At 49.9% G+C, this 24,900-nt stretch overlaps 2 protein-coding genes across 2 annotated transcripts in view; one reads left to right on the forward strand and one right to left on the reverse strand.

Moving 5' to 3' along the window:
* Positions 1–20,600, forward strand: part of satb2 (SATB homeobox 2) — a 33,118-nt gene extending 12,518 nt beyond the window's left edge. The window contains exons 4-14 of the mRNA XM_037487677.2: positions 4,197–4,323; positions 5,185–5,308; positions 5,660–5,762; positions 6,397–6,447; positions 6,527–7,140; positions 8,198–8,410; positions 8,614–8,700; positions 9,208–9,360; positions 10,839–11,033; positions 19,227–19,415; positions 19,507–20,600. Coding sequence (XP_037343574.2) covers positions 4,197–4,323; positions 5,185–5,308; positions 5,660–5,762; positions 6,397–6,447; positions 6,527–7,140; positions 8,198–8,410; positions 8,614–8,700; positions 9,208–9,360; positions 10,839–11,033; positions 19,227–19,415; positions 19,507–19,995 — 2,345 coding nt within the window. The 3' untranslated portion in view covers positions 19,996–20,600. The remainder of the gene's footprint in view (positions 1–4,196; positions 4,324–5,184; positions 5,309–5,659; positions 5,763–6,396; positions 6,448–6,526; positions 7,141–8,197; positions 8,411–8,613; positions 8,701–9,207; positions 9,361–10,838; positions 11,034–19,226; positions 19,416–19,506) is intronic.
* Positions 1–24,900, reverse strand: part of LOC119228777 (beta/gamma crystallin domain-containing protein 1-like) — a 244,007-nt gene that overhangs the window by 36,837 nt on the left and 182,270 nt on the right. The window lies entirely within an intron of this gene.

Here is a 24,900-nt window from a genome sequence, read left to right on the forward strand (position 1 = left end):
GCCGTGCCTCTAATCATCGGCCCGAGAGGGAAAACTGGATGTGAGGTCGTCTATTTAGGGCCGACGCTGTGATGTCACGCTCGGCAACAAAGAACGCGACGCAGACGCAGCTCGGAAAACGCATTAAAAGACACAACAAAGCGCCGCACAGGAATGTCTACGCAAGACAAAAATACATTTTGTGTGTGTGTGTGTGTGTGTGTGTGTGTGGGAATGCCGATGGAGCGGGGCAAAAACACATGGTAGTCATCTGCGACGGGACGGTGACGTTTACTGCCGTCTTTTCTCGAGTATGCAGACGATGCCATCCCCGAGCCCTCTATTAGCCGCATTTAACCGCGCTGTGATGTCACAGGGGGGGGGGGGGGGGGGGGGGGGGGCGACGCGCCCCGCGGTGGACCACTGGATCTCAGCTCGCGCGTCTTTGTTAAGTTACCTTTTGCATCGTCGCTGAATGCAAATTATGCAAACGTGCGCGGTGAAACCAGGGACTGTGTTCTTGATCATATTTGTTTGCAAAATCCAGGGCTGCGATTGACAGCCTGTTAAAGTGAGACAAATAAACAACACACAGACGCACATTATTCCAGAGTGATGGCCGTACATTACCCACTAAATTGTGCGGCGGGTTGTTTGTTACGGCTTGCAGATGAATGCCATTAGTCCCACTTTTCGCCTCAGTGTCTTTGCCAAGTATCAGGGGAGGTCCCCCTCTGTCTGTCTCATCAGCGCGTATGGAAGGCGGCCACATTGGTCCCCCCCCCCCTGTCCACATCAATGCGCCACACCCGGCTTCAAAGGCCAGACCGAAGGGGAAGTCGCAGCTCGACGCAAACAAAACTCTGGGAATTGACTCTAGCATTGTTCAGTGTCTGTACGTGTGTGTGTGTGTGTGTGTGAGACACGGACACGAGCACACACACACACACACACACACACACACACACACACGTAAGCAGTGTTCGGACCGTTTGGGGACCTCTGTGTAGTTGCGGAGTATCACAGACAAACACTTCCTCCCCCCAACTTTTCTCAAATGAATACTTTTTGTTTTTTAAAACAAGCGTTTATGTTAAATGAATAATTTCTGGCTTAAATTATACATTTTTTCCCCCTGTGGTCCACGACCAAAATTACACAGAGTTCCAGCTATTTTCTCCCTGTTTGAATTGTGTCCTGCATTCTTGTCTCCCAACGGTGTATTTAAAGTCCCCGCCGAGGACCACGGCCTTTCTTTAATTAGCCCGCCCCAGTAATTAACTGGGAGATATTGTTTATTTCGATTATAAGGGTCTGAAGGCTTTTATAGAACGGACGGGAGCAGACCTGTACTTTAGGGCTCCAGCCAACGGTCAGCCGGAGAGACACATTGTTGCAGTGCCACGTCTTCAAAGGCCACGGAGGGTCACCGCTGCCCAGCAGGCTGGCGATTCACCCGCGACCTGGGCGCTGCCCGAAGGCCCGTCTTCACCGATAGTCACTGGTCACCGGCGACCGACACGTCCGTTCCTGAGATTGCAGGATTGTCGCAACTTGGCTGAGGAAAGGTCACACGGGCTTTTTGAAGGGGGTCAAACCAGTGAGTGTGCGTAACCCGCCGCCCCCCCCCCCCAACCCGCAGCAGACAATTTCTTGCATATGTTCGGAGGCGTCTCCGTGTTTGGGAGTGGAGAGTTTCACCCTTTTCTTCACCGGTCGATGGACCCTTTCCCAGACGAGTGAGCTTTTAGGTCATTTTGTCTTCACAGTGGAAATGTTACCACGGGTTCTTCTTTTCTGTTTATTTTAATTTTAATATATGTGTAACTTATTAAGAGAAGAGTTGGTGATTGATGGAACGGTGTTGATATTAAAGGCAGGCGGTTTGGATGAGTTTTATTTTGAATGAAACCACTGTTGTCTGGCCGGAGTCTCAGAGAGAAAATTAATTGTTTTGTCACGTTGGAGTAATTATAATTACTGCGGAGTCATTCCGTCCGTGTAATAAATGCACATTGCAACCTTTCCCATTAGAGACTGAAACCAGATGTTTATGGCTGTCAGTCAGGTTTATTTAGGGCATAATAAGGTGTGATGTGGCCAGTTCCAAAATAAAGACTCTTTTCTTTTTAAATTAAAAATGATGAATTGAATCCCATTAGCCCCAAACCTTCATTTCCACCATTTTGTAATTCCAGTTTTCTGTGATCATCGGAGGTAAAAAAAAAAACAACCCGGCCTTTTGTATTTGTGAAATTAACAGAAGATAACGTCACGAAGTTATAAAAGTCACAACGTCGTTCACCAACGTTCACCCATAGGTCACCCAGTGTCCCCTGGTCCGGGGTGCAGGACTCCCTCGGGGGTTGGCTCAGGTGTACAGGGTTTCCCTCGCCGTGTGCCAGGGGGTGGAACCAGTTTGGAAGCACCATGCGTCCGCCGCGACCACTAAGACCAGCAACGGGATTGTGTGTGTGTGTGTGTGTGTGTGTGCGGATGGGCAGACTCGGACATGAGCCGAGCCACCAGCCGGCCACATCACAGCTCGCCTCTGGCAGGCGGAACGTTACCGTGCCGACGGGAACAATGATTTCTACTTTTAAATGTGGACAAGAAGCAGAACCCATTGAACATCAGAGCAAACAAAGGAAATGATGGATCAATTATTAATGCATTCGCCGCCACACTGTGAGCGCACGTGTGTGTGTGTGTGTGCGTGCTCGCATGCGAGCGGATACGTGTACATGTCCACTTCTCTGTGCGCTGTCATGTGTCCTCTGTGAGTTTGTGTTTGCCTGCTTATTCACGCGTTTGATTCCCCCCCAACTTGGCATTAGCGAAATTGTTATGTCTTATTTTCAGATGCTGGAGAAGAAGTGTCCTTGTGTGTCTGTGTGTGTGTGTGTGTCCGTGTGGAAAAGACAGAACAAATGAGAAAAACAAAGAGAAGAGAACTCGTCATAAAACGAGTATTTTCTTCCATCTCTTTAAAACGCTCTTCGTGACGTCGTCCCGGGACACGCAGACTCGGGTTTTTATTCCTCATGATGATTTTGCACACACACACAAACCTATACATCACATGTGAATGTAGTTTTAAATAAGTCAAATTGTATTTATGTAAAATAATGTGCAATCCTGTTTTCTTGTATCTTGTGAGCTTACTACATTTTATTTCTATTTCTGAACATCTCACATCATGCTACATGTGTGATTAATACGTACTCTTATCTTCTAGATACAACGTTTGTGTGCTTAGGCACAATAAGATACTAACACAGATAACGTTTTACTTTGGTTGATTCCTGGGTATTTACCCTAAAAAGTAGTGTTCTTTTAACTGAAAGAACAATTCTTAGTGCAGACCTCTCTGGTTCGGTGGTCTCGGGAGGGGGGGGGGGGGTCCCTCCACGCCCTGAAGGGTCCGGCTCCATTCGGGCTCATGGTGGATTAAATAATGCTCCCTCTCCAGATAATTAAGAACACAGCTCGGCCTGATGGGAGTCAGAGATACAGCCGAGGGATAAACACAGTGCAGGCGAGATCAGAGCGGTCTGACAAGGGGGGGAGGAAAAGGAGAAAGGGAGATATGGGCAGCAACGAGGAGACAGAGAGAGACTCCTCAGCACCCGTCTGGATCTCATTTAGAGGATGGTAATGCGATTAGCTTTGTTTAGTTTTCACAGCTCCAGCTCCTCTGCGACTGTGTGGAGAATGCTCCACTTCCCCCCCCCCCCCGCCCCGAAGGTCTGCTTGAAGGAACTTGACCAGAGATTAGACGTGAAAAGCTCCTCTTTTAAGTCTGTACTTTGCACTTAAATCTATCAGATCTCATCCAAAAGGGGAGCACCACTGAAGCTTATTTGGCCTTTTTATCGAAGCAGCTGGACTTTACCAACTCACAAGCATTTCCAAATCACTTCAGGATCTGAGATACATTAAGGGTCCGATGAGGTGCTACTTCACGAAATGCTTCTTGTGTAATCTATTGTTACACTTCCTTTCATTTGGCTCCCTTAATTGTGGTGTTTTTATCGTATTGGTCCACAAAAAAGAAAGAAGAAAAAACTGGCAAGCTGGCAAATGAGAAATGCTTGGCTTCCACCAAACCTCTCATATTGAAATAATAATAATAATTAAAAATAAAAAAAACCCATTCACGTATCGGAACAATATTGGAAACTGTTGAAACGGAGTGAATGTCTCCTGTGACGCAGGCATCATCAAGGTGGGACGCTGGAACCCGCTGCCCGTGCACTTCCTGACGGACGCGCCGGAGGCCACGGTCGCCGACATGCTGATGGAGGTCTACCACATGGTCACGCTGCGCATCCAGCTGCACAGGTGCGGACGGAGCCCTCGTCACTTACCTCCGCCCAGAGGGGAAGGCGGGAGCGAGCTGCGCGTCCGCGTTCAAAGCGGCCGGTTCCCCGATTTAGAGTTGAAATCAAAATCTATCCGATTGTAAAAGATTCACCCTTTTCATCTGCAGTGGAGCTGGATGTCGAATGGATAAAAGAGTTTGTTGTCGTTGTTGTTTGTGCCCCCGGAGCATGCCAACCAAGTTTGTTTACGTGCGTAACCACGGCGACGGCAGGGCTTTTGGCACACGTTGTGCTCGCAGCTCGAAATGCTCCATTTGAGGCTTTAAGTAAATAGATCGTCGGACCAAAAGGGAAGTGGTGGGTGAGGGGGGGGGGGGGGTGTTATTCACGATTAAACTATGGATATTAGACATGTCTCTCATGTCGGTTTAGTTTAGCTTAGCTTAGCATAGACAGGAGCAGAAAAGCCAGCGTGGCTCCGTCTGAAGGAAAACACAATTCCTCCGGCACCAATTTAAAGCTCAATGCGTACAAAAACAACTCGTTGTGGTTTTGCTCTGTGGCTGAATGTTGGACTGGGTCCTGGTCCGGAGAAGTTGCCAGGCAACCTGGAGGACACAAGCCAAAAATGACTGGAAAAGATGGAAATGATAAATCATAAGGACGAGGAGTTGTGCTGTTTAGAAATAGAGGAGAGAACGAACACTTTTTAACCTTTGGACATTGTGACAAAACCTATGCTAAGCTAAGCTATCTGGCTGCTCACTTTATTTCCACGTTCACTAGTCATCCTGGTCTCCCTTTTTTTTTTTTCTCGTCTTGTGACTCACTGACCCCACTGGAGGTGTAAACTGCGTGCGGTTCTTGTGTCTCGTGGCAGCTTCTCCAAGCTGGAGGACCTGCCCTGCGAGCAGTGGAACCACGCGACGGTCCGCAACGCTCTCAAAGAGCTGCTGAAGGAAATGAACCAAAGCACTCTGGCCAAAGAGTGTCCTCTGTCACAGGTGAGGGCCCCCGCCCCCCCCCCCTTCCCCTCAACCGCAGCCTCGACGACCCTCACACGCCTGACCAGGAGGCCGTCGCTGCACGGCACCGTCTCCCTCGATCACCGCTGCCATCAATTGCGAGCATGTGTGTGTGTGTGTGTGTGTGTGTGTGTGTGTGTGTGTGTGTGAGATTCCCTCTCCCTGGCTGCAGCTTCCAATCGTGATTAATGTGCTTCCATTCCTGTTGTGTGTTTATGCGAGCGGGCCCGCCAGGTTTGTTGCGTGAGTGCAAGCGTTTCACATGGTGCCGGTGATTGATTGTCTCTCTCTCTCTCTCTCTCTCTCCCCCCCCCCCCTTCTCTCTCGCAGAGTATGATTTCCTCCATCGTGAACAGCTCCTACTATGCGAACGTCTCCACTGCCAAATGCCAGGAGTTTGGTCGTTGGTACAAGAAGTTCAAGAAAATCAAAGGTGAGCTTTCAATTCGGTGAGAAAAGGTTGGGCAGCAGGTGAAGTAAATCTACAAATAGGGAAATAATGTTTATTACAAAATAAATTAGGGTTTTTACAACTAAAAGTTGTTAAAACAGCCATGAGTTGACACCGAGGGGGGGGGTCACAGAGTTCACTGTGAAGATATTTAACCCCTCTGCCAGTAGAGCAGCAGATTCACTGCATCTCAGGATTGAGATGATTCCGCGTTTAGAGGGAAAACAGTAAAATCAGATAATGCATCGTCCCACGAGGAGGATTATGGAAGACAGCAACCTGTGATTGGTCCATTCCAGCTGCTAGTGTCTCATCCCGCGAGCCTCTGATGCCGATGGATATTGTTACAATACACGAGTCAATGCGGTCAATATCTACAGCTGTGATAATCGACAAACATGGCGGTGAAGAAAGAGAGAGAGAGACGGGCAGAGGTGAAGCTCCGCCCCCTCTGATGGAAGAACATAGGACCTTAATTTGGATTGATTGGCCCTTGACACCTGTCTATCAGAGCTACATATATATATCCTCTTATAAAGGACTTCTCATTGATGTTGGCTTCAAAGTTGTGCTTCTGTGGCCATAAACATCCTCCTGCGTGTGTTTTGTTGAGCAGTAGATTACCTGGAGAAGATGTGGTCCGGACGAGATGCTGCTGACATCAAAAGTAAGTCCTCGCGTCTCACCGGCGCCGCGCTGCTGAAACGGCGTCCGCGCTCACCCGTCTCCTCTCCTCTCCTCTCCAGTTGAGCGAGACAACATGGCGGACTTCTGCGTGCTGGGCCAGAGAGCTCCTCCCCCTCACCTGGGCGGCCTGTCCCAGCTCGGCCACCTGGGAGGCGGCAGCGGAGGCGGCGGAGGCCCCCTCCTCAAGGCGGGGCCCGGGGACTCGCAGGCGCCCTCCCAGCAGCCGCAGCCTCCCCCGCCCCAGCAACAGCCCTCGCCCCACGGCCCCCACCACCACAGCCCTCCTCTCCGCACGGGCCAGGGGCCTCCTCCTCCTCCTCCGCCGCCGCCGCCGCCCGGCTCCATGCAGCCGCTGCTGGGCCCCGGCGGGCTGCTCTCCCCTCAGCTCTCCCCGCAGCTGGTGCGCCAGCAGCTCGCCATGGCCCACCTCATCAACCAGCAGCTGGCCGTTAGCCGCCTGCTGGCCCATCAGCACCCGCAGGCCATCAACCAGCAGTTCCTCAACCACCCGCCGATCCCTCGGGGTTCGTCCAAAGCCGGCGGCGAGCATCCGGGGAGCAACCCGTCGGCCGCCGAGGTCTCCTGCGAAATCTACCAGCAGGTCAGAGACGAGCTGAAGCGAGCTAGTGTCTCCCAGGCCGTGTTCGCCCGTGTGGCTTTCAACCGCACACAGGTAGGAAAACAGGACAGACTGTGGTCGAGCAACGTTAGGAGGCGGTCCGGAAAGTGTAAATGATCGCAGGGCGGAGGAGAGGCGGCGCGTTTTTTGAGGACGAGGGAGGGCAGGCCGTCCGTCCGTTAGTACCGACAGGTTCCGCGCGTGCCGGTGGTTTTTTCGCGGGGGGGGGTGGGATTAGCGGAAGCGCGGCAGGGTAGCTCGCCGGGTCACTGCGTCTACACCCCCCCCCCCCCCCCCCACACTCCCCCACACTCCCCGTCCCCCTCCGCCCTCGCAGCGGCGCGAGCACCTGATGCTTTCAGGCTGAACCGGTTAGCGCGCGGCCCATTAGATCGATGTAATGGAGGCGGCTCGCAGACCTGTTGGTGTAGAGGCCAGGTGTGTTTTTGCGTGTGTGTGTGTGTGTGTGTGTGTGTGTGTGTGTGTGAGCAACCCGTGTGCTAATAATGTTTATCTGAGGTTCATCCTTTTCAGCTTTACCAACTGCTGAAAATAGGAAGGACATCTACCTTTTACTTATCGAACATACGTTATTTTGTACCTTTTGAGCCACAATGAGAGAAAGATGATTTGACTTGTATTTAATATCTTACGTTACTTTACAGGTTGCAGCATGAGCTTATTAGACAGATAAAGATGTTTTGTTATTAATTTGCCAGTTGATTAATCAATAATCCTTTAATCTATAGTTGTTTTGAGTGTATTTTGTCATGATTTTGAAGTTTGGCCAATTGTGACAACATGTATCATGATCTTCTGAATTGTTATACCAAAACAATAATTTGATTAATGTAGATTGAATGCAGCATATTAACCCTGACCTGTTTAATTTGTTACGTATATTATCTGTATTACACCTTCAATCAGTTACAGAATAATCATTTACCTTTTGAAGGACTTGGTGTAATGATGAGATCAAGCATCTGAATCTCAGAAACATTCATCAACAATCAGTAACAACTGAAAACAGCGCGTGCATTTTAAGTTCTTGTTCAGGACCGGAGGTGTTAGAGTGTGAATGTGTCTCCTCGTGTGTGTCCTCCCTGTCCAGGGGCTGCTGTCGGAGATCCTGCGGAAGGAGGAGGACCCTCGCACGGCCTCGCAGTCTCTGCTGGTGAACCTGAAAGCCATGCAGAACTTCCTCAACCTGGCCGAGAGCGAGAGGGACCGGATCTACCAGGAGGAGAGGGAGCGCACCATGAACCCCTCGGTGGGGCTCCCCGCCTCCAACTCCTCCAACCCCGGCCCCCCGCGCCTCCTACAGGTCGGTCCGCCGGCTTCTAAGTGTGGTAATGGTTCCAATGAAGAGCTCGCCCGAGGAAGGCCTCCAGCCTCGACGGGATGAAACGATGAGGGGATGATATTCACAAATCGTGCATTAATAGATCGCAAAACGTGCACCTTGATGGAAGTGTAATCATTGTGATCTGATTGTGTGTGTGTGTGTGTGTGTGTGTGTGTGCATAGAAAGTGTGGGAGAGGGGCCTGGATGACCAGATAACCCCCGATACCTGGGCCTCCATCTGGAAGAACAAGACTAAGATCTCCAGCTCGGTGAGTGATTCCTCTCCTTCAGAGCCGCCATCGGAGCATGTTGTAAACATAAAGGACACAATAAGGGGGAGGGGGGGGGGGGGGGGGGGGGGTTTGGACGTTCCTTTGCACGTGCATCCAAACCGTTCAGCGATAAGACGCGCTCCCCCTCTGATGTTTCAGGGCCGATGACCGTTCATGGTTGAATTTGTTGGCGATTCTTATTTTGTCTACGGGAAACAATCCCAGCGCTGTGCCCCGTCTGCACACGTCTTCCTCCGCAAGCGCGGCGTGCACGAGCTCCACCAGTCAGCCGCGTAGCGCGCTCGCCCTCAGACAGAAACAACGCAGGGAGGGACGCGGGAGGGCGGGACCTGATTGACTTTGATCCGTGGAGAGAATTCCTGTGGAGACGTGATGAGGGAGCACGTCTGGCCCCATCAGCTGATGTGTTTTGCATTCTTGCTCTCACAATATACACCAGGTATCTGATCCCCCCCCCCCCACTCTCTCTCTCTCTCTCTCCAGCCTAAGGCGCCGGGCCCGACCCCCGACCTCCCGCTGAAGCTGGAGTCGCTGGTCCACATCACGTCGGGCATCTACGACGAAATCCAGCAGGAGATGAAGAGAGCCAAAGTGTCTCAAGCGCTGTTCGCTAAGGTGGCGGCCAACAAGAGCCAGGTGAGGGGGGAGGAGGGGGGGGAAGGGAGGGGAGGGGAGGGGGGGGGGGGGGGGGAAGGGAGGGGAGGGGAGGGGGGGGGGGGGGGGGGGGGGTTGTTCCTTCGCAGCCAAAACACACTTTCTGCAGATAGCGAAGCCGGAGCATCGGTGGGGACGAGGAGCTCTGGGTGGGTGGTTTATAAAAAATAGATTTAGATTACATTTGATACATTGTGAGCTCAATAATAACCATTAACATTCTTCTCCGTACCCGAGCGGGTATTTCTTGCTTCGACTGTGTGTCTCAGTAAGGCAGGGGGGGGGGGGGGGGACCTCTTGGATAAAATCTGCAAACATCTCCATATGTTCTACGTTGTCCTCCCATCTGGAGATTCATTTTTACATTTCCTCTGGTTTAAAGGCTACAATCGATAAATATATCCCGATCCAGCTGTGGGTCCCTAAAAAAAACTGAATATTTTACTGCACCATGCAGCTTCTCCCCTCTGCTGCTTGTGTGTGAATAAACACCTAATAGTTCCAAAAGCTTCATCTTAAATGTATCCATTACACACACACACACACACCAACACACACGCACGCGTCCACCGGGGTCGGCGGGTCTGGGGGGGGTGGCTGAGGGTCACGGCTCAGTGCTCCCATCTGCTGCAGCTGGCCACAAGGACGGAGCGGGAGGAAGAGCGAGATGATCGGGCTATTAGCGGTGCATGCTGCCCGAGGTGGCTGGTTGAACACGACAGCTGGTGTCACAAACTGAACCAGTCTAGCAGATATAATTTAATCTCCCCCACCCCCCCCCCCCCTCTTCCACCTCCTACACTTACCTTGCACACTCTGCACATCATTTCTAACTTCTTCCCACTATTGCTAAATAGTATCTCCCTGCAAACTCCCTTTTGTTTTTGAATTTCTCCTTCCTCCCATGGTCTTCATCGCCCTCCTCCTTTAAGCAGTGTCACTGCCAGTAGCTGAGAGACGCTGATTCTTGGGGCTGCACAGCTGGAGAACATTAAGGCAGTGTTTCGTAAAACAGGAAACACAAGGGTGGTTATAAAAGGAAATAATAAGGGAACTCGCAGTGAATCACTGAGGAGAGAAGTTCCAAAACCCCTCTGTAATGAAGAATAGAAGTCTATGAGAAAATGAGTTTATGGTCTCAATCTCAACCCTTCTTCAACACAGCATGATGTTCTTTTAGTGAGTTATGATCCATTTGGAGTGAAATAGCCTTTATGGGCGGGGCTTACTGTGATTGACAGGATGCTTGCGCCGTATTTCAGCACCTACATTACATCGCCATTCCGAGGCCGTCCAAATAAAGCCAAAAAAAAGAAAGAAAGAAGGCAGCCGGAAGAGCGGCGGTGAAAATTCTGAACTCGAGGCTTCAGAACCGCAGTCCGTCAACCAAAAAACCCAATGGATTAAAGTGCCCCCCCCCCCCCCTCGTCTGTGTCTAACCCCCCGCCTTCCATCTCCAGGGCTGGCTGTGTGAGCTGCTCCGGTGGAAGGAGAACCCGAGCCCGGAGAACCGCACCCTGTGGGAGAACCTGTGCACCATCCGGAGGTTCCTGGCGCTGCCGCAGGCCGACAGAGACCTCTCGTACGAGGAGGAGTCCAGGCACCACCACTCGGAGAGGATGCACACCGTGCTCCACCTGCCGCAGGACGCGCAGGTAAGAAAGCCAGATGTGTCCAGACGTGCGGCTCGCGTGTCCAGCTCCAGATGTTGGTAACACCTGGCTCCAGAATGCATGGAAAGCAGGTTTCCTGCACACGTCACCTCCGCTCACAATATTTACATCTGTTGAAATTGGCTGTAAACACCTTTTCTCACTTCCCCACCGTGTACTGGACACTTATTTTTACCAGATCTCCTTGGTTGTAAATCCTCCAGTTTCCTTGATTGAGTCTTTGCTGGTAGCCACTGGTCCCAGGACAGTGATGGTCCAACACGTTACTCAACAACTTGTATGTATCTCGCGCTTAGTGCTCATTAGAAACAAGATACGGTTTCGTAGTGGACCGGCTAGTAGTTCCCTCTGTTTCCAGTCTTTGTGCTAAGCTAAGCTAACCATCTGGTTTTTTTTGGTCTTTTCTTTTCAAAATATGTTCAACAGGTCTTTTGTAAAGAGACCATTTGCAAAAGCCCAAAACAGTACATTTACTCTACATGTACTGGTAGTGTAATATTAGCATCAAAATATACTCGAATTAACTTATTATGCAACCATTGATTCATATTCATCCCTTCATTTCTAGTGAAAACACTTTGAACTTCAGTGGAATAGAAAAAATAATTGTACTTTGCACCACTGCCCACTAGGGACAGATATGATTACAAGTCCTCATTACACTCATTTTGTGATCGTTTGATCTCGTTGTGTGTTCTTTAGCGTGTGTGTGTGTGTGTGTGTGTTGCCCAGTGAGCTGAAGGGTAAACAGTGTGGCTGGGTGGTGTGGCACTGGAGGAAATGCCCCATTAGTTTGTGAGGAGGGAGTTAGAGATCGATGCAGGAAACACTGCGACTCTCTCACACACACACACACACACACACACACACACACTGAACGCTGTCTGTCCGTCTTTATTACTCTCCGGCTGTGTAGATAACACTTTATCTGCTATTAAGGAGAAGACGAGACAGCAATAGGACTAAGAGGACGTTTAGTGAGGTTTTTTCCACACGGCCCCAATTTCATGGTTAAAAACCTTTGCTACGACGCGTTATGTCTTTACCTCGAGTTTACATCCTGAACCAGGACATTTTATGACTTTTTATCAAACACTATACAATTCTATGACTCTTTTATTACATGTTTATGACAGACAGGTCACACAATGGTTGATGAACCCCCCCCCCCCCCCCCGCCTCCCAATGCACATATCTCACATATCGCATACACACCAGACGCCATCAATCAAAAACAAAGGCTTTGCATTTCGCATTTTATCACCAATGCTGTGATTCCCACCCCACGACTCCACCTCATGACTCCACCTCATGACTCCACCCCACGACTCCACCCCACGACTCCACCTCACGACTCCACCCCACGACTCCACCCAAAGACTCCACCTCACGACTCCACCCCACGACTCCACCCCACGACTCCACCTCACGACTCCACCCCACGACTCCACCCAAAGACTCCACCTCACGACTCCACCCCACGACTCCACCCAAAGACTCCACCTCAAGACTCCACCCCACGACTCCACCCCACGACTCCACCCAAAGACTCCACCTCACGACTCCACCCCACGACTCCACCCAAAGACTCCACCTCAAGACTCCACCCCACGACTCCACCCCACGACTCCACCCAAAGACTCCACCTCACGACTCCACACCACGACTTCACCTCACGACTCCACCTCAAGACTCCACCCCACAACTCCACCCCACGACTCCACCCAAAGACTCCACCTCACGACTCCACCCCACGACTCCACCTCAAGACTCCACCCAACGACTCCACCCCACGACTCCACTTCAAGACTACACCCCACGACTCCACCCAACAACTCCACCCCACGACTCCACCTCAAGACTCCACCCCACGACTCCACCTCAAGACTCCACCTCACGACTCCACCCCACGACTCCACCTCACGACTCCACCTCAAGACTCCACCCCACGACCCCCCCCACGACTCCACCTCCAGACTCCAACCCACGACTTCAACCCACGACTTCAACCCACGACTCCACCTCCGACTGCTCCACCGTCCTTTCCTCGCTCTGCATTCAGGACTCTGTATCAAAGGCCGATGGGAAGACGGTAGCGTTGATGGCTCCATCAGCACATTCCTCTGCTCCTCTCACACAGCAACGACTCAAAATATAGTACCCTCAAAGCCCCCACCCAACAAACACCGCCCCCCCACTCACCTCCAGAGACGAACTGTGGTGAAACACTGGTGATTTATTAATGGGAAATGAGGTTTGTAGCTCTCTTCAGACCCCCACCCGCTCCCCTCCGCCCCTCAGATGAACCCCTTTCCACCTCCACCCCTCCACCCGCCACCACCACCACCACCAAACCTCAGGCTCCAGCCAGCCTGCCACCACAGACCACACATGTGTCCCATCTGCCACACACTGCACTCACACTGATAGTAGAGGACGCCTTTGTCTTGTGGACAACTAGACCACGGACGTCACGCGAGACACATCAACGTGTGTGTTTGGCAGCGTGAGGCGCTTTCTGCATCGTGGGAGAACCTCTGACTGTGTGTCTTATTAAGCCCGCAGGTGTGTGTGTGTGTGTGTGTGTGTGTCAGCATCACATTTCTCCGTGGCTGACTCGCTCTTCATTCATACTGCTTCAGCAGTTAAGTGCGTCCCACAGCTAGTTTGGCAGAGTCTGTCCTTATGAATAATTTCTTTATTGTTTTTGCTAAATTGATTTCTGCTGCAAGTCAAGAGGTTGTTTATGTGTGTGTGTGCGTGCGTGTGTGTGTGTGTGTGTACATGACCGCTCACCGAGGCTGAGACCCCTTGAGTGGTGGACTAGAACAAGACGTGACAACGACTGCGGCCTTCCTCCTCCTCCTCCTCCTCCTCCTCCTCTTGTTTGTGTCTCACTTCAATCAAAAGGTGCTTTACAGACATCACAAAGAAAACGTGTTTAACGCCGAAGGAGCAACAAATTGCTGCCGTCAACATCTGGCAGATACTCTTCTCTCTCTGATCATCCAGGTTTTTAATGTCATAAAGAGACGAAAGGTTCACGTCGTACTGTGTTAATAGTTAAAGTGTTTTCATAGTAACGTAGAAGAGATTTAAGAGAGACCATCATTATTTATCTTATGTTATATTACAATCAGCCAATAATGCCATACAAATCCTTTTAACTGTATGGAGAAAACGTTCTTTTTTCTATTTTTACGAAATCCGCTAATCTGCGACTGCTTCGTCTGCTGGAAGCTGGACGTCTTTCAGTTGGGATTCGTTAATAATGAGAAACATTTAGAATATTGGCAGAGTCTTTGAGGCTTACGTCATGAGAAATGTGATCCAAAACAGAGCAAAGCCCCGCTGATTAAGTAAAGGCGGAGTGAAAACACGACAGGACTTCATGTTCTTCTGTCATAAACAAACAGGGACATAATAACATAAAAACCGGATCAGACGGGTTTTTACAATGGAAGGAAAGACTCCACGTTGCTCAACAGCCCCGTTGAATGGTTCAATGGAAACATTAATTATCAATAGAAAGATGGATCGTCGGTCTCGAAGTTCGTCCTGGTCGTGACAGTCAATCATTCGCTGCGTCTCCTCGTTCCTCGGAGCATCTCCTTCACTGCCGCAGGGTGGAGCTTAACCACAACTAAGTTAATTGTTTAACTGCAGATAAGTGGGATGGATACCACACACAGTTTGGATAAACACACACATATGACCACACACACACACACACACACACTGAAATTTAGTCCATTCAGTTTCTCATTGAAGACACATTACTTTTCAAAAGAAGAAAGGTGCAGTGACTCATGTCCTCCGTCAGCCTGCTGCAGTCCTCGGGGACCGCAACCACGAACACACCAGAGAGACGGATAATAGCTCCGATGTAAGAGACAGACAGGGACAGACTGAAGGAGACAGACAGGAGGAGAGACAGACTGAAGGAGACGGACAGCAGGAGAGACAGACTGAAGGAGACGGACAGCAGGAGAGACAGACTGAAGGAGACGGACAGCAGGAGAGACAGACTGAAGGAGACGGACAGCAGGAGAGACAGACTGAAGGAGACGGACAGCAGGAGAGACAGACGGAAGGAGACAGACAGCAGGAGAGACAGACGGAAGGAGACAGACAGGAGGAGAGACAGACTGAAGGAGACAGACAGCAGGAGAGACAGACTGAAGGAGACGGACAGCAGGAGAGACAGACGGAAGGAGACAGACAGCAGGAGAGACAGACCGAAGGAGACGGACAGCAGGAGAGACAGACTGAAGGAGACGGACACCAGGAGAGACAGACTGAAGGAGACAGACTGAAGGAGATGGACAGCAGAGACAGACTGAAGGAGATGGACAGCAGGAGAGACAGACTGAAGGAGACGGACACCAGGAGAGACAGACTGAAGGAGACAGACTGAAGGAGATGGACACCAGGAGAGACAGACTGAAGGAGATGGACAGCAGGAGAGACAGACTGAAGGAGACGGACAGCAGGAGAGACAGACTGAAGGAGACGGACACCAGGAGAGACAGACTGAAGGAGACAGACTGAAGGAGATGGACAGCAGAGACAGACTGAAGGAGATGGACAGCAGGAGAGACAGACTGAAGGAGACGGACACCAGGAGAGACAGACTGAAGGAGACAGACTGAAGGAGATGGACACCAGGAGAGACAGACTGAAGGAGATGGACAGCAGGAGAGACAGACTGAAGGAGATGGACACCAGAGACAGACTGAAGGAGACGGACACCAGGAGAGACAGACTGAAGGAGATGGACACCAGAGACAGACTGAAGGAGACGGACAGCAGAGACAGACTGAAGGAGACGGACAGCAGGAGAGACAGACTGAAGGAGATGGACAGCAGGAGAGACAGACTGAAGGAGACAGACTGAAGGAGATGGACACCAGAGACAGACTGAAGGAGACGGACAGCAGGAGAGACAGACTGAAGGAGATGGACAGCAGGAGAGACAGACTGAAGGAGACAGACTGAAGGAGATGGACACCAGAGACAGACTGAAGGAGATGGACACCAGAGACAGACTGAAGGAGACAGACTGAAGGAGATGGACAGCAGGAGAGACAGACTGAAGGAGACAGACTGAAGGAGACGGACAGCAGGAGAGACAGACTGAAGGAGATGGACACCAGAGACAGACTGAAGGAGACGGACAGCAGAAGAGACACTTGCTTAAACACGAGTGAGAGAGATGGAGAAAGAGAAAATAAGAAAAACACAGATTAACAAGAAATGTGAAGTCATGCACAAAACTAACAGAAAAGTGATTTTTTTACCCTCATTACATATTTATCTGTGTGTTAATGGTGTCTCTGGTGGGCATAGACTGCCCCCCCCCCCCCCCCCCACAAACACGGAGAGAGACAGTTGGGTGCCCTGGAGGACCAGAGCTCATTAAGGAGAAGATGAATATTTCATGTTCTATAATTCTTTCATAGTTTTCAGTCATAATTTGCCTTGATTTACGTTTTAAAAAACCCAACTTTTCTTTACTTTAGTGCAGTGCACTCAGTGAGAGACACAGAGACAGACAGACAGAGAGACACAGAGACACCGAGAGACAGACAGACACAGAGACAGACAGACAGAGAGACACAGAGACACCGAGAGACAGAGACACAGTGCATACAAGGATCTGCAAACCTTCGATGGGTCGTTTTGGATGACGGTGATTTCTTTTTAATATTTAGTCTCTGGGGAGGCGGTCGGGTCAGTTACGTTCCTCCGTATTTGTCCCCAGTGTCCCTCTCAGGACAGTAATCACAACACCTCAGTGCTTCCTGTGAGAAAGTATAGAAAAAGTTATTAGCTTTTTAGGCAGCATTAATGCACCAAAATCCACCCAAATTCAAAAAATTCAGAAACCTTATTTTAAAAAATGGAAGAAGAAAAGGTTTCCCTTTAACTTAATCCTGTTTTGCACTTTTGTAAATCAGTACACAGCAGATATTGTTTGTTAGAGAAGGGAGGAGGTCAAAGAGCTCGGGACAAGTGGACACGGGAGGTGGAGGCAGGGGCTGAAGGTGTAGAACGCTGGGAGCTGCAATGGGAGGAGGCAGCAGTCGGAAGGAGGAGGAGGAGGTGGGGGAGATGGAGGAGGCGGGACATCCACCGGTTCAGAGCTGATTTGGATGCGGAGTCATTTTGGCTTGGCAGAGGCCCACTTCATTAGTGTCCTGGTGCATTAGACCCTGAGGGGAGGAGGGGAGGAGGAGGAGGAGGAGGAGGAGGAGGGAGGGAGGAGAAAGCACAGAACAAGAGGAGCAAAAGAAGAGTGTGAGCACAGAGGAGAAGAAGAACGACCATTTACAGGACCGGCCTCCTGTGTTTGGCTCTGCTCGCTAACATCATCATCATCATCATCATCATCATCAGTGCATGAGGGAGACCAGACGCCCTATTGTTGCGTGCATGCGTGTGTGTGTGTGTGTGTGTGTGTCTGTGTGTGTGTGTGTGTGTGTGTGTGTGTGTGTGCGCGCGTGTGTGTGGCGATTGATCCAAGAGCCCCCGCCAAACGGCCCACATAAGCATGGAAACTAGAAGGTCTGTGGGTGGAGGTGGGGGGGACGCTGGGTTTTTGCAATCCCTTCCATTATTTACCCTCAATTTAGTTACTGAGCGTCTCCGTGAGTTTGTGCGGGGGGGGGGGGGGGACGCTTGTGGCTGTGTGGTCCCCCCCGTTCGGGGACGAGGGTTCACTTTTTATTTATTTACTTCTTCTGTCTCACTGTCTTCGTTGTTGCTTTTTTCCGAGCAGTCTTAGTCTTTCTCAATATGTGAAAAGGTCACTTTGTGTGAAAACTAGAAGAAATGGGGGAGGAGGAGAGAAGAAATGACAAAAAAGGGAAAAACACACTAAATTCCTGTAAATTGGTTCCCCCCCCCACCCTCCCTCCACCTCACTCCTTCTGAAGCGAATGAAATGGCAGCTATTTCATGGTCTGGCCCTGCAGTATTATTTAAGTAATACCCTGTTATTATTGAAGAGGAGGGAGAGAAAAGCGAATGACTATTATCTTTATGTGGGTCCTTTAATTTTAATGCGCCACAGATTTATAGCTGGGCATTCCAGCGGGGAGGCCCCTCCCTGCTCTTAAAGAGAGCGGGCGGGACACGACCGCAACGCTCTCACAACAGGCCTCCACCTTCTGACAAACAATCCCAAATTTTCCCCCCATTTCCCTCCCAACACTTGAACCCACGTGAAGGACGGCCTTCACGCTGTCTGCGACAGGACGAGGGCTCGCTGAGACATCTGGGGCTCTGAGTTTGCTGCTCGGCGCTGATGGAAAATCGCTGAAATCTGTGATGCTTTTTTTGGGGGGATGTGCACAAATAACACTTAACAACATAATGAAGTCTAAACAAACGCAAACCTGCTGGGTGGAGTTCCCCAGGGATCGATTCTGGAGCCCATTCTGTTCAAACTCAAACACAAAATAGCTTCTTCTAACCATGCAGATGATGCTCAAATATACTGAAGGGTTCAGATCCACTTCTTTAAATTCACAGTTCGTATCTTCGCATCGAATATCTGGAACACACTCCTCCAACCAATGAATTTAATGAATTTATCATTAATGCAACTTTTCTTTTCTTGAAAAGACCGACCAACGCATTTCTAGAACAACAGCGTCACAAGTGGTGATTTAGCATTTGAACATTTTAGTTGATTTGGGCAACTTTTCGTCTCCAAATGTCGAATTTTTCAGCAGATTTTACCGACAAACGCAATCTGAGCACCGATCCGAAACGATTTCGTTCCGCTGCCCCTCGACTCTCGGCTCCTGCGAGGTGTTGGGCTGGTTAAATAGTGATGATCGGGGGTCATGAGTTTGTAAATGAGAGACTTTCTGCCGGAGGGGGGGGGTCTGCGTTTTACTGGCACTTTCACACTTCGGGTCAAAGGTATAACTGGAGCTGGTTGATAGACCTTGACGCAGACTCTGGCTACTGTGTGCTGGAGATGGGTGGGGGGGGGGGGGGGGTGCAGGTCACTGGTGGGATGTGTGTTGCATCATACAAAGTCCACTCCAGATTACACTCCAAAAATGTTACGCAATGCGTTCCATCGTGGTTTTAAATGAACCGGTCTTGATCAGGGGTCACTGTGCCCCGTTAATCGATCAGTTCTTTGGTTTTTCCCGTCAGGCACACCACAGGCCGCCCCCGCCCCCCATGAAGGAGCCCCGGCTGTCCCCGATGCGCGAGGAGCGGGCGGCGTCCGCCCCGGCCAGCGAGGAGGCGTCGCAGAACGTGGGGCCGGGAGCCGGCGGCGGCCCACCCGGCACCATCGGCTCCGTCGCCGGGGGCAACAAGAAGCCGCGGTCGCGCACCAAGGTGCGATGCGTTGTTCCCGCCCGCCCTCGTCGCCAGGAACGCCGAAAAAGGGTCGTTCCCGTATTTCAGCCGGTGTTTTTCATCATTCCAGATCTCCCTGGAGGCCCTGGGCATCCTGCAGAGCTTCATCCAGGACGTCGGCCTGTACCCGGACCAGGAGGCCATCCACACCCTGTCGGCGCAGCTCGACCTGCCCAAGCACACCATCATCAAGTTCTTCCAGAACCAGCGCTACCACGTCAAGCACCACGGCCGCCTCACGGAGCTGGGCGAGGGGGCCGCCGCCAGCGGGGGCGTGGACGTCAGCGAGTACAGAGAGGAGGAGCTGCTCTCGGGCTCCGAGGACCCGGAGTCCAGCGAGGACGGCGCCGAGGAGATCTACCAGTCCGCGGAGGGGAACGGCGTGGGCCCGCCGGGGGCCAACCAGCACCCGGCCGCCAACAGCTCGGCCCCGGCGTCCTCGGGGAGCAACGCCGCTCCGGAGGACGGCAAGGACAAGGGCCACGGGCGGCCCGGTGGCCCCCCGGGGCCCGGGAGCTCCTCCTCCAGCCCCAGAGAGCAGGCCGACTACCAGAGGTAGAGGACTCGCACCGGAGGGGGGGGGGAGGGGAGAGAAAATGAATCGACTGGAGGGTGACGGGCAGGAAGCCATCGGGCTGAAGACACCCTTAAATGATGAAAGACATCTGTGTGAACACTTGATGTGAAGTCACCTCAGCAGAAAAGATCGGTTGTGTAACTGTGAAGGAACGTTATCCTCCCAGGAAGAACATTTCCACACTCTCCTTTAACGCGGGTATTCTATTCCTCCAATTCACAAACACAAAAACCCCCAACGCTCCCAATCAGCTGATCGATTCCACCGATCCGATTGAATGGTAGAAAAGCCTCAGGATGCACGCTGACGCCGACGATGCTGTTGCCTCGACGACACAAAAAGCGGCCTCGACGTCCGTCTCCAGCATCGAGCACTTACTGTTCACAAAAAGACACTTTTGGGGATGTGACGTACTTCCTGCCCCCCCCCCCCCCTTCCCCCCCTCTAGAGACGGTCTAAAACAGCTTGAGGTCTTTTAGAGCCGACTCCGGACACTTTGGCCGGAGGGCGGCGTGGACGGGGTGTGGCGGCGGCGGGGGGGGAGGGGGGGGGATGGAGGCCTTCGTGAGTAGTGAGGAGCGGCGGAGGATCGGCCATCCCCCCCCCCCCCCCCCCCCCCCCCCCCCCCCTTCTCTCCCTCTCCATCTCCCCCCCTTTTTCTCACCTCTTTAACTGTCGCCCACAGTCTTGTGTTTCACCACACCTACCCGCACTTAAACTTCACCAACCCTATTTATTGCTATCTTTATCCATGATTATTATTATCATCATTGTTATTATTGTTGTTATTATGGTCAGAATCGCTGTCATCGCCGGGCTATTTTGAGTTTTTATTTCCGCGGGGGTTTAAATGTCGGTGTTTGGGACTGGGCGGTGTTTTTTTTTGTTGGTAAGAACCGAAGGAAGAGGAAGAAAAGCAGCGGTGAGTGACAAAAAAAAAAATCTAAACGAAGCAGTTACTGAGTGTTATTTGGTGCTGTCGTGTTATTTTGACATTTTTATAGCTCTGTTTCCCAGAAATAAATTGAATAAGAAAGAAAAACTCTCGTATTTGACTCGTTGATGACAATCAGCCATTATGGAAAGTGGAGGGTTGGTTCTTCACCTTTTGATGTTTGTAAATACCCGACCTGGGATGAATTGTCATTGATATACTTTTTTTTTTTGCGGAGTGACTTTAAGTGTTTGAGCCAGTTTGAAGTATCGGAATATTTTTTTCTTTCATTTCGTTGTTCCAGGCAAATTCAATCCCAGGACTATTTAAAAGAATTCAAACTGTTTTTTAAATGTTTTTTTTGTTGTTGCTTGGTGTCAGTTGTGTACAAGTATGTTGATAAAGAATATATATATCTGAGAACGGATAGTGGTCCACGCTGTTTGACTATCCTGATCGGCTGCTACGCGCCTTTTTAATCGTGACGTCGACTCCAATCACTCCGCGTGACGACATTGTGTTTTTCTGTATGACAGGAATCAGGGTTTGCACACGAATGCAGTTCCAATGAAATATTAGCTCATCCAGCGTTGAAGTGAATTAAAAATTGTGAATTCAAAAAGTTGTCTTGTTTTTATTTCCAAAATATTAGAAAAGTTTCTTTTATGGTGGATCATTACACTGCAAAAAGACACACACACACATTGTAACTGGGAGAAGACAATCTATCAAACAGTAATTTATACAGAAACACAAAAAAATACATGTATGTGATATTATATCAAATGCATTGGTTTTCAAACTTATTTCCATAAAAGATTCAAATTCAAAAAGATTAAAATAAAAGTGAGTGAATTTGAGTTCCCTTGGTAAACAGTACAATGCACTGTACTATTTCATCATGGGCTTTTATTGTGAAGGGTAAAAAAGAAAAAGTGATATGTGCCATCTTGGTCAGAACCTTGTCGGCGTTATTATGGCTCGTCTGCACTACGTGGGCCTTTCTTTCATTCGCAGTACCAAAAGAAAACTATTCTGCAAAAAAGTTACATCCAGTTTTATTTGAAAAAATATATTAAAATAAGAATAAAAAACAGTTTTTGTTTTTTTTAAAGCAAAGCCTTAATTCTAGTGTAAAAAAAACTGGAAAATGATACATTTGCAGCGTCTCGCAATCTGAACGGTTTCATACAGTAGTTTGACCTTTGACCTAGCATGTCATGACCTCTCTCTTCTGCATTTTTTATATCATATAACTATCCACATATATAAACAACAGATAAACAGTGTACTATTTAGTATTAAGCAAAGCTTACTCCAACTAAACCTGCATGTTGGTGGAGACTATTTCCAGCTGCGGAGTCGATGTGTCACGCAGCATCTGCAGCATCTGCAGCATCTGCAGCATCTGGACAGTGTGCGATCATTTTAAGATGCACTACAGTGTGTGTTCATCGCTGTAGTGAACGGACATGTCACGCAGCACCGTGGCTTATTCATGAGATTTGGGGTTCTACGGCACAGAGGGATGAATAGAAATAGAAACAATACCGGTTTCTACTAGTTTTCTCATGGTATTAAATGTCACCGGACTGAAAAGCAGGAGCCTTCTCCCCCGCGTGGGTCCCATGAAGACGGACTTTGACTGTTCCTTGCTGCGCGTCCCTCGGTTAATAATAACTTTTAGAGCGTAAGGACCCTGAATGAAATGTGGTGTCCACCTCTCTTGTTGCTTCAGAAGATTTTTTGGCAAGAGACACGGAGTACACGGCGTCACTCTGATGCTTCCACTTCTTATACAATGCACACGCCTGTACCTTAAACAACACACACACACGCGCCCCCCCCCTCCCCCACCCCCTCTACCCTGAGACCACTCAAGTCCCCGTCCCTCTGGCTGCGGACACAATCAGGAATCAGGTGACGTCCCTCAAATCAGCTGGAAGAAAGAAGTCAAAGGAGCTCATCCGACGGGACAATCAGCTTTCAAAGGCAATTGGCTCTAAATAGTTTCCACTCTGATGAGAGGGGAGGCAGGGCAGAGCCATTTGGGCGTTTAACCTGCCACTAGGGGTTGGGTCAAGCATTGTGTGTGTGTGTGTGTGCGTTGGACTCCTTCAGTCAACAATAGAGCCTTGAGTGTTGGTGATGAGCCGCAGCCTCCAGGTCCTTCCCCTGAAGAGCCACTTTCCACTCAGCTCGTGGGACCCGAAAGACAATCAGCTCACGCTGCGGCTCTCTGGGATAATTACACCTGCTGAGCTTCACCGATGTCTCTTCATACCCCCCCCCCCCTCCCCCTCCTCCCCCCCGCCCCCCCTCGTCTATTCCTTCTCTCTCCTGCGCCAGTCGCTCCTCTGTGGGAGTTTGTGTTTAGACGTCCAACCTCAGGGCGACTCGTCCCGCGGCGCTCAAAGGCTTCCAGACTACTTCAGAGCGCCCTGGCCTCTCTGAACAATGCTGTGCATTGTGTATAAACTTGAATAGGGCTTGGTTTGAGGGAGGGAGGGGGTGGGGGGAGGGATGGTGGGGGGGGGGGTGGGCAACTGCGTGGCCACAGGAACCAAATATTGCTTCATTTGTACATTCATGCAATCAAAGGCAAAAGAAAAGGGATGGAAATAAATACTGCCCCGAGAGGCCGCCTTGGACGGAATTTACTGGAAATTGTGGATGACAATGCAGCCGGGTGTGTTTATGTAGTGGAATAATACAGTTTAAAATAACCGCTGTCGAAGACGGGGGCGCTGTGGATGATTCGGGAAATGAAATGCAAAAAAAAAATAAAAAATCCTTCGACAAGCCTTTGCTTGAGTCAACTAATCAGCCTCCAAAGTGAGCAAAGGGGAATATTGTGCGAGACAAAGCTGATAAGTGGCCAACGGGCCTCTGAATGGATATTCTACTCAAACCTGGAAATCGCGTTACTAAGGCGATCTCCATGGACGCGCCAGGAAGTTAGAATAAGTCAAACTGATGAACACAAGGTTTTCCTCCTCACTGGTCCAGAGTCAACACGTTGGATGAAAAAAGCTTTTCAAACAGACGACTATGTCATCAAAATGGAAATGTTTCTGTGGCATAAATATCCAGCAAACAGAAGTTATGATTAAGAGGTTATTTCCTCACGGTGAGGACGTTTGCTAAAATGAATATTTTAGCATCGTTTTAGCAGAAATGTGTCTGTGAGAGAAAAGAGGTGCACAGTGCAGTACCACGCCTGTATTTAAGTATATAAATAGTAACTATTTCTACTTATGTTGCTTCCTGTGTGTTGTTCTATGAGCTTGTGTTGCATCTTGTTAGTACTTGAATGCATACTATTGCCTCTGCATGTTTTTTAAAGGGCAAATAATGCAAAACTGTAATTTGTAAATTTATAATTCGTTTTTAGACTTTGCACCGTTTGTTGAGGGACTACGGATGAAAAATAAGCTCTGACGTATTTACAGGAATGTTTTATTAATGTGCACTGTCCCTACCACATAATATAAGACACTGTCTTTTGTTTTGTTTTGCAAATGGAACTGCCCAATTCAGTATAAATACAAATATTAAATTATAATTTAATATGCATTCAAGTTTAATATTGCAGCCAAGGAACATCTTGCATAATTTATTTGTTTTTTTACCCTTAATCTGAATCTGAAAAGTAACTTAAAACAGTATAGAAGTGAACCATATGAAGGTGACAGGCTCCTCTGTCATTTGTTTCATTCATTTTGTGTATTTTCACCGCTGAAGCTTGTATCTGATCGTGAGATGGACCTGGATGGACACTGTAGTCTGATTAGAATCAGAGGAGTGAGTTCCATCACACTGTCTTTCCGCCATCGCATTTGCATGTACCAAGCTGTATAACCCCCCCCCCCCCCCCCCCCCTCCCACCCCCATTACACCCCGACACACAGCCGCTGTGCAGCTTTGCGGTGACCACCTCTGGTTTTCATTCG

The sequence above is a fragment of the Pungitius pungitius genome, chromosome 10 (assembly GCF_949316345.1).
Source record: "Pungitius pungitius chromosome 10, fPunPun2.1, whole genome shotgun sequence".
Lineage (NCBI taxonomy): Eukaryota > Metazoa > Chordata > Actinopteri > Perciformes > Gasterosteidae > Pungitius > Pungitius pungitius.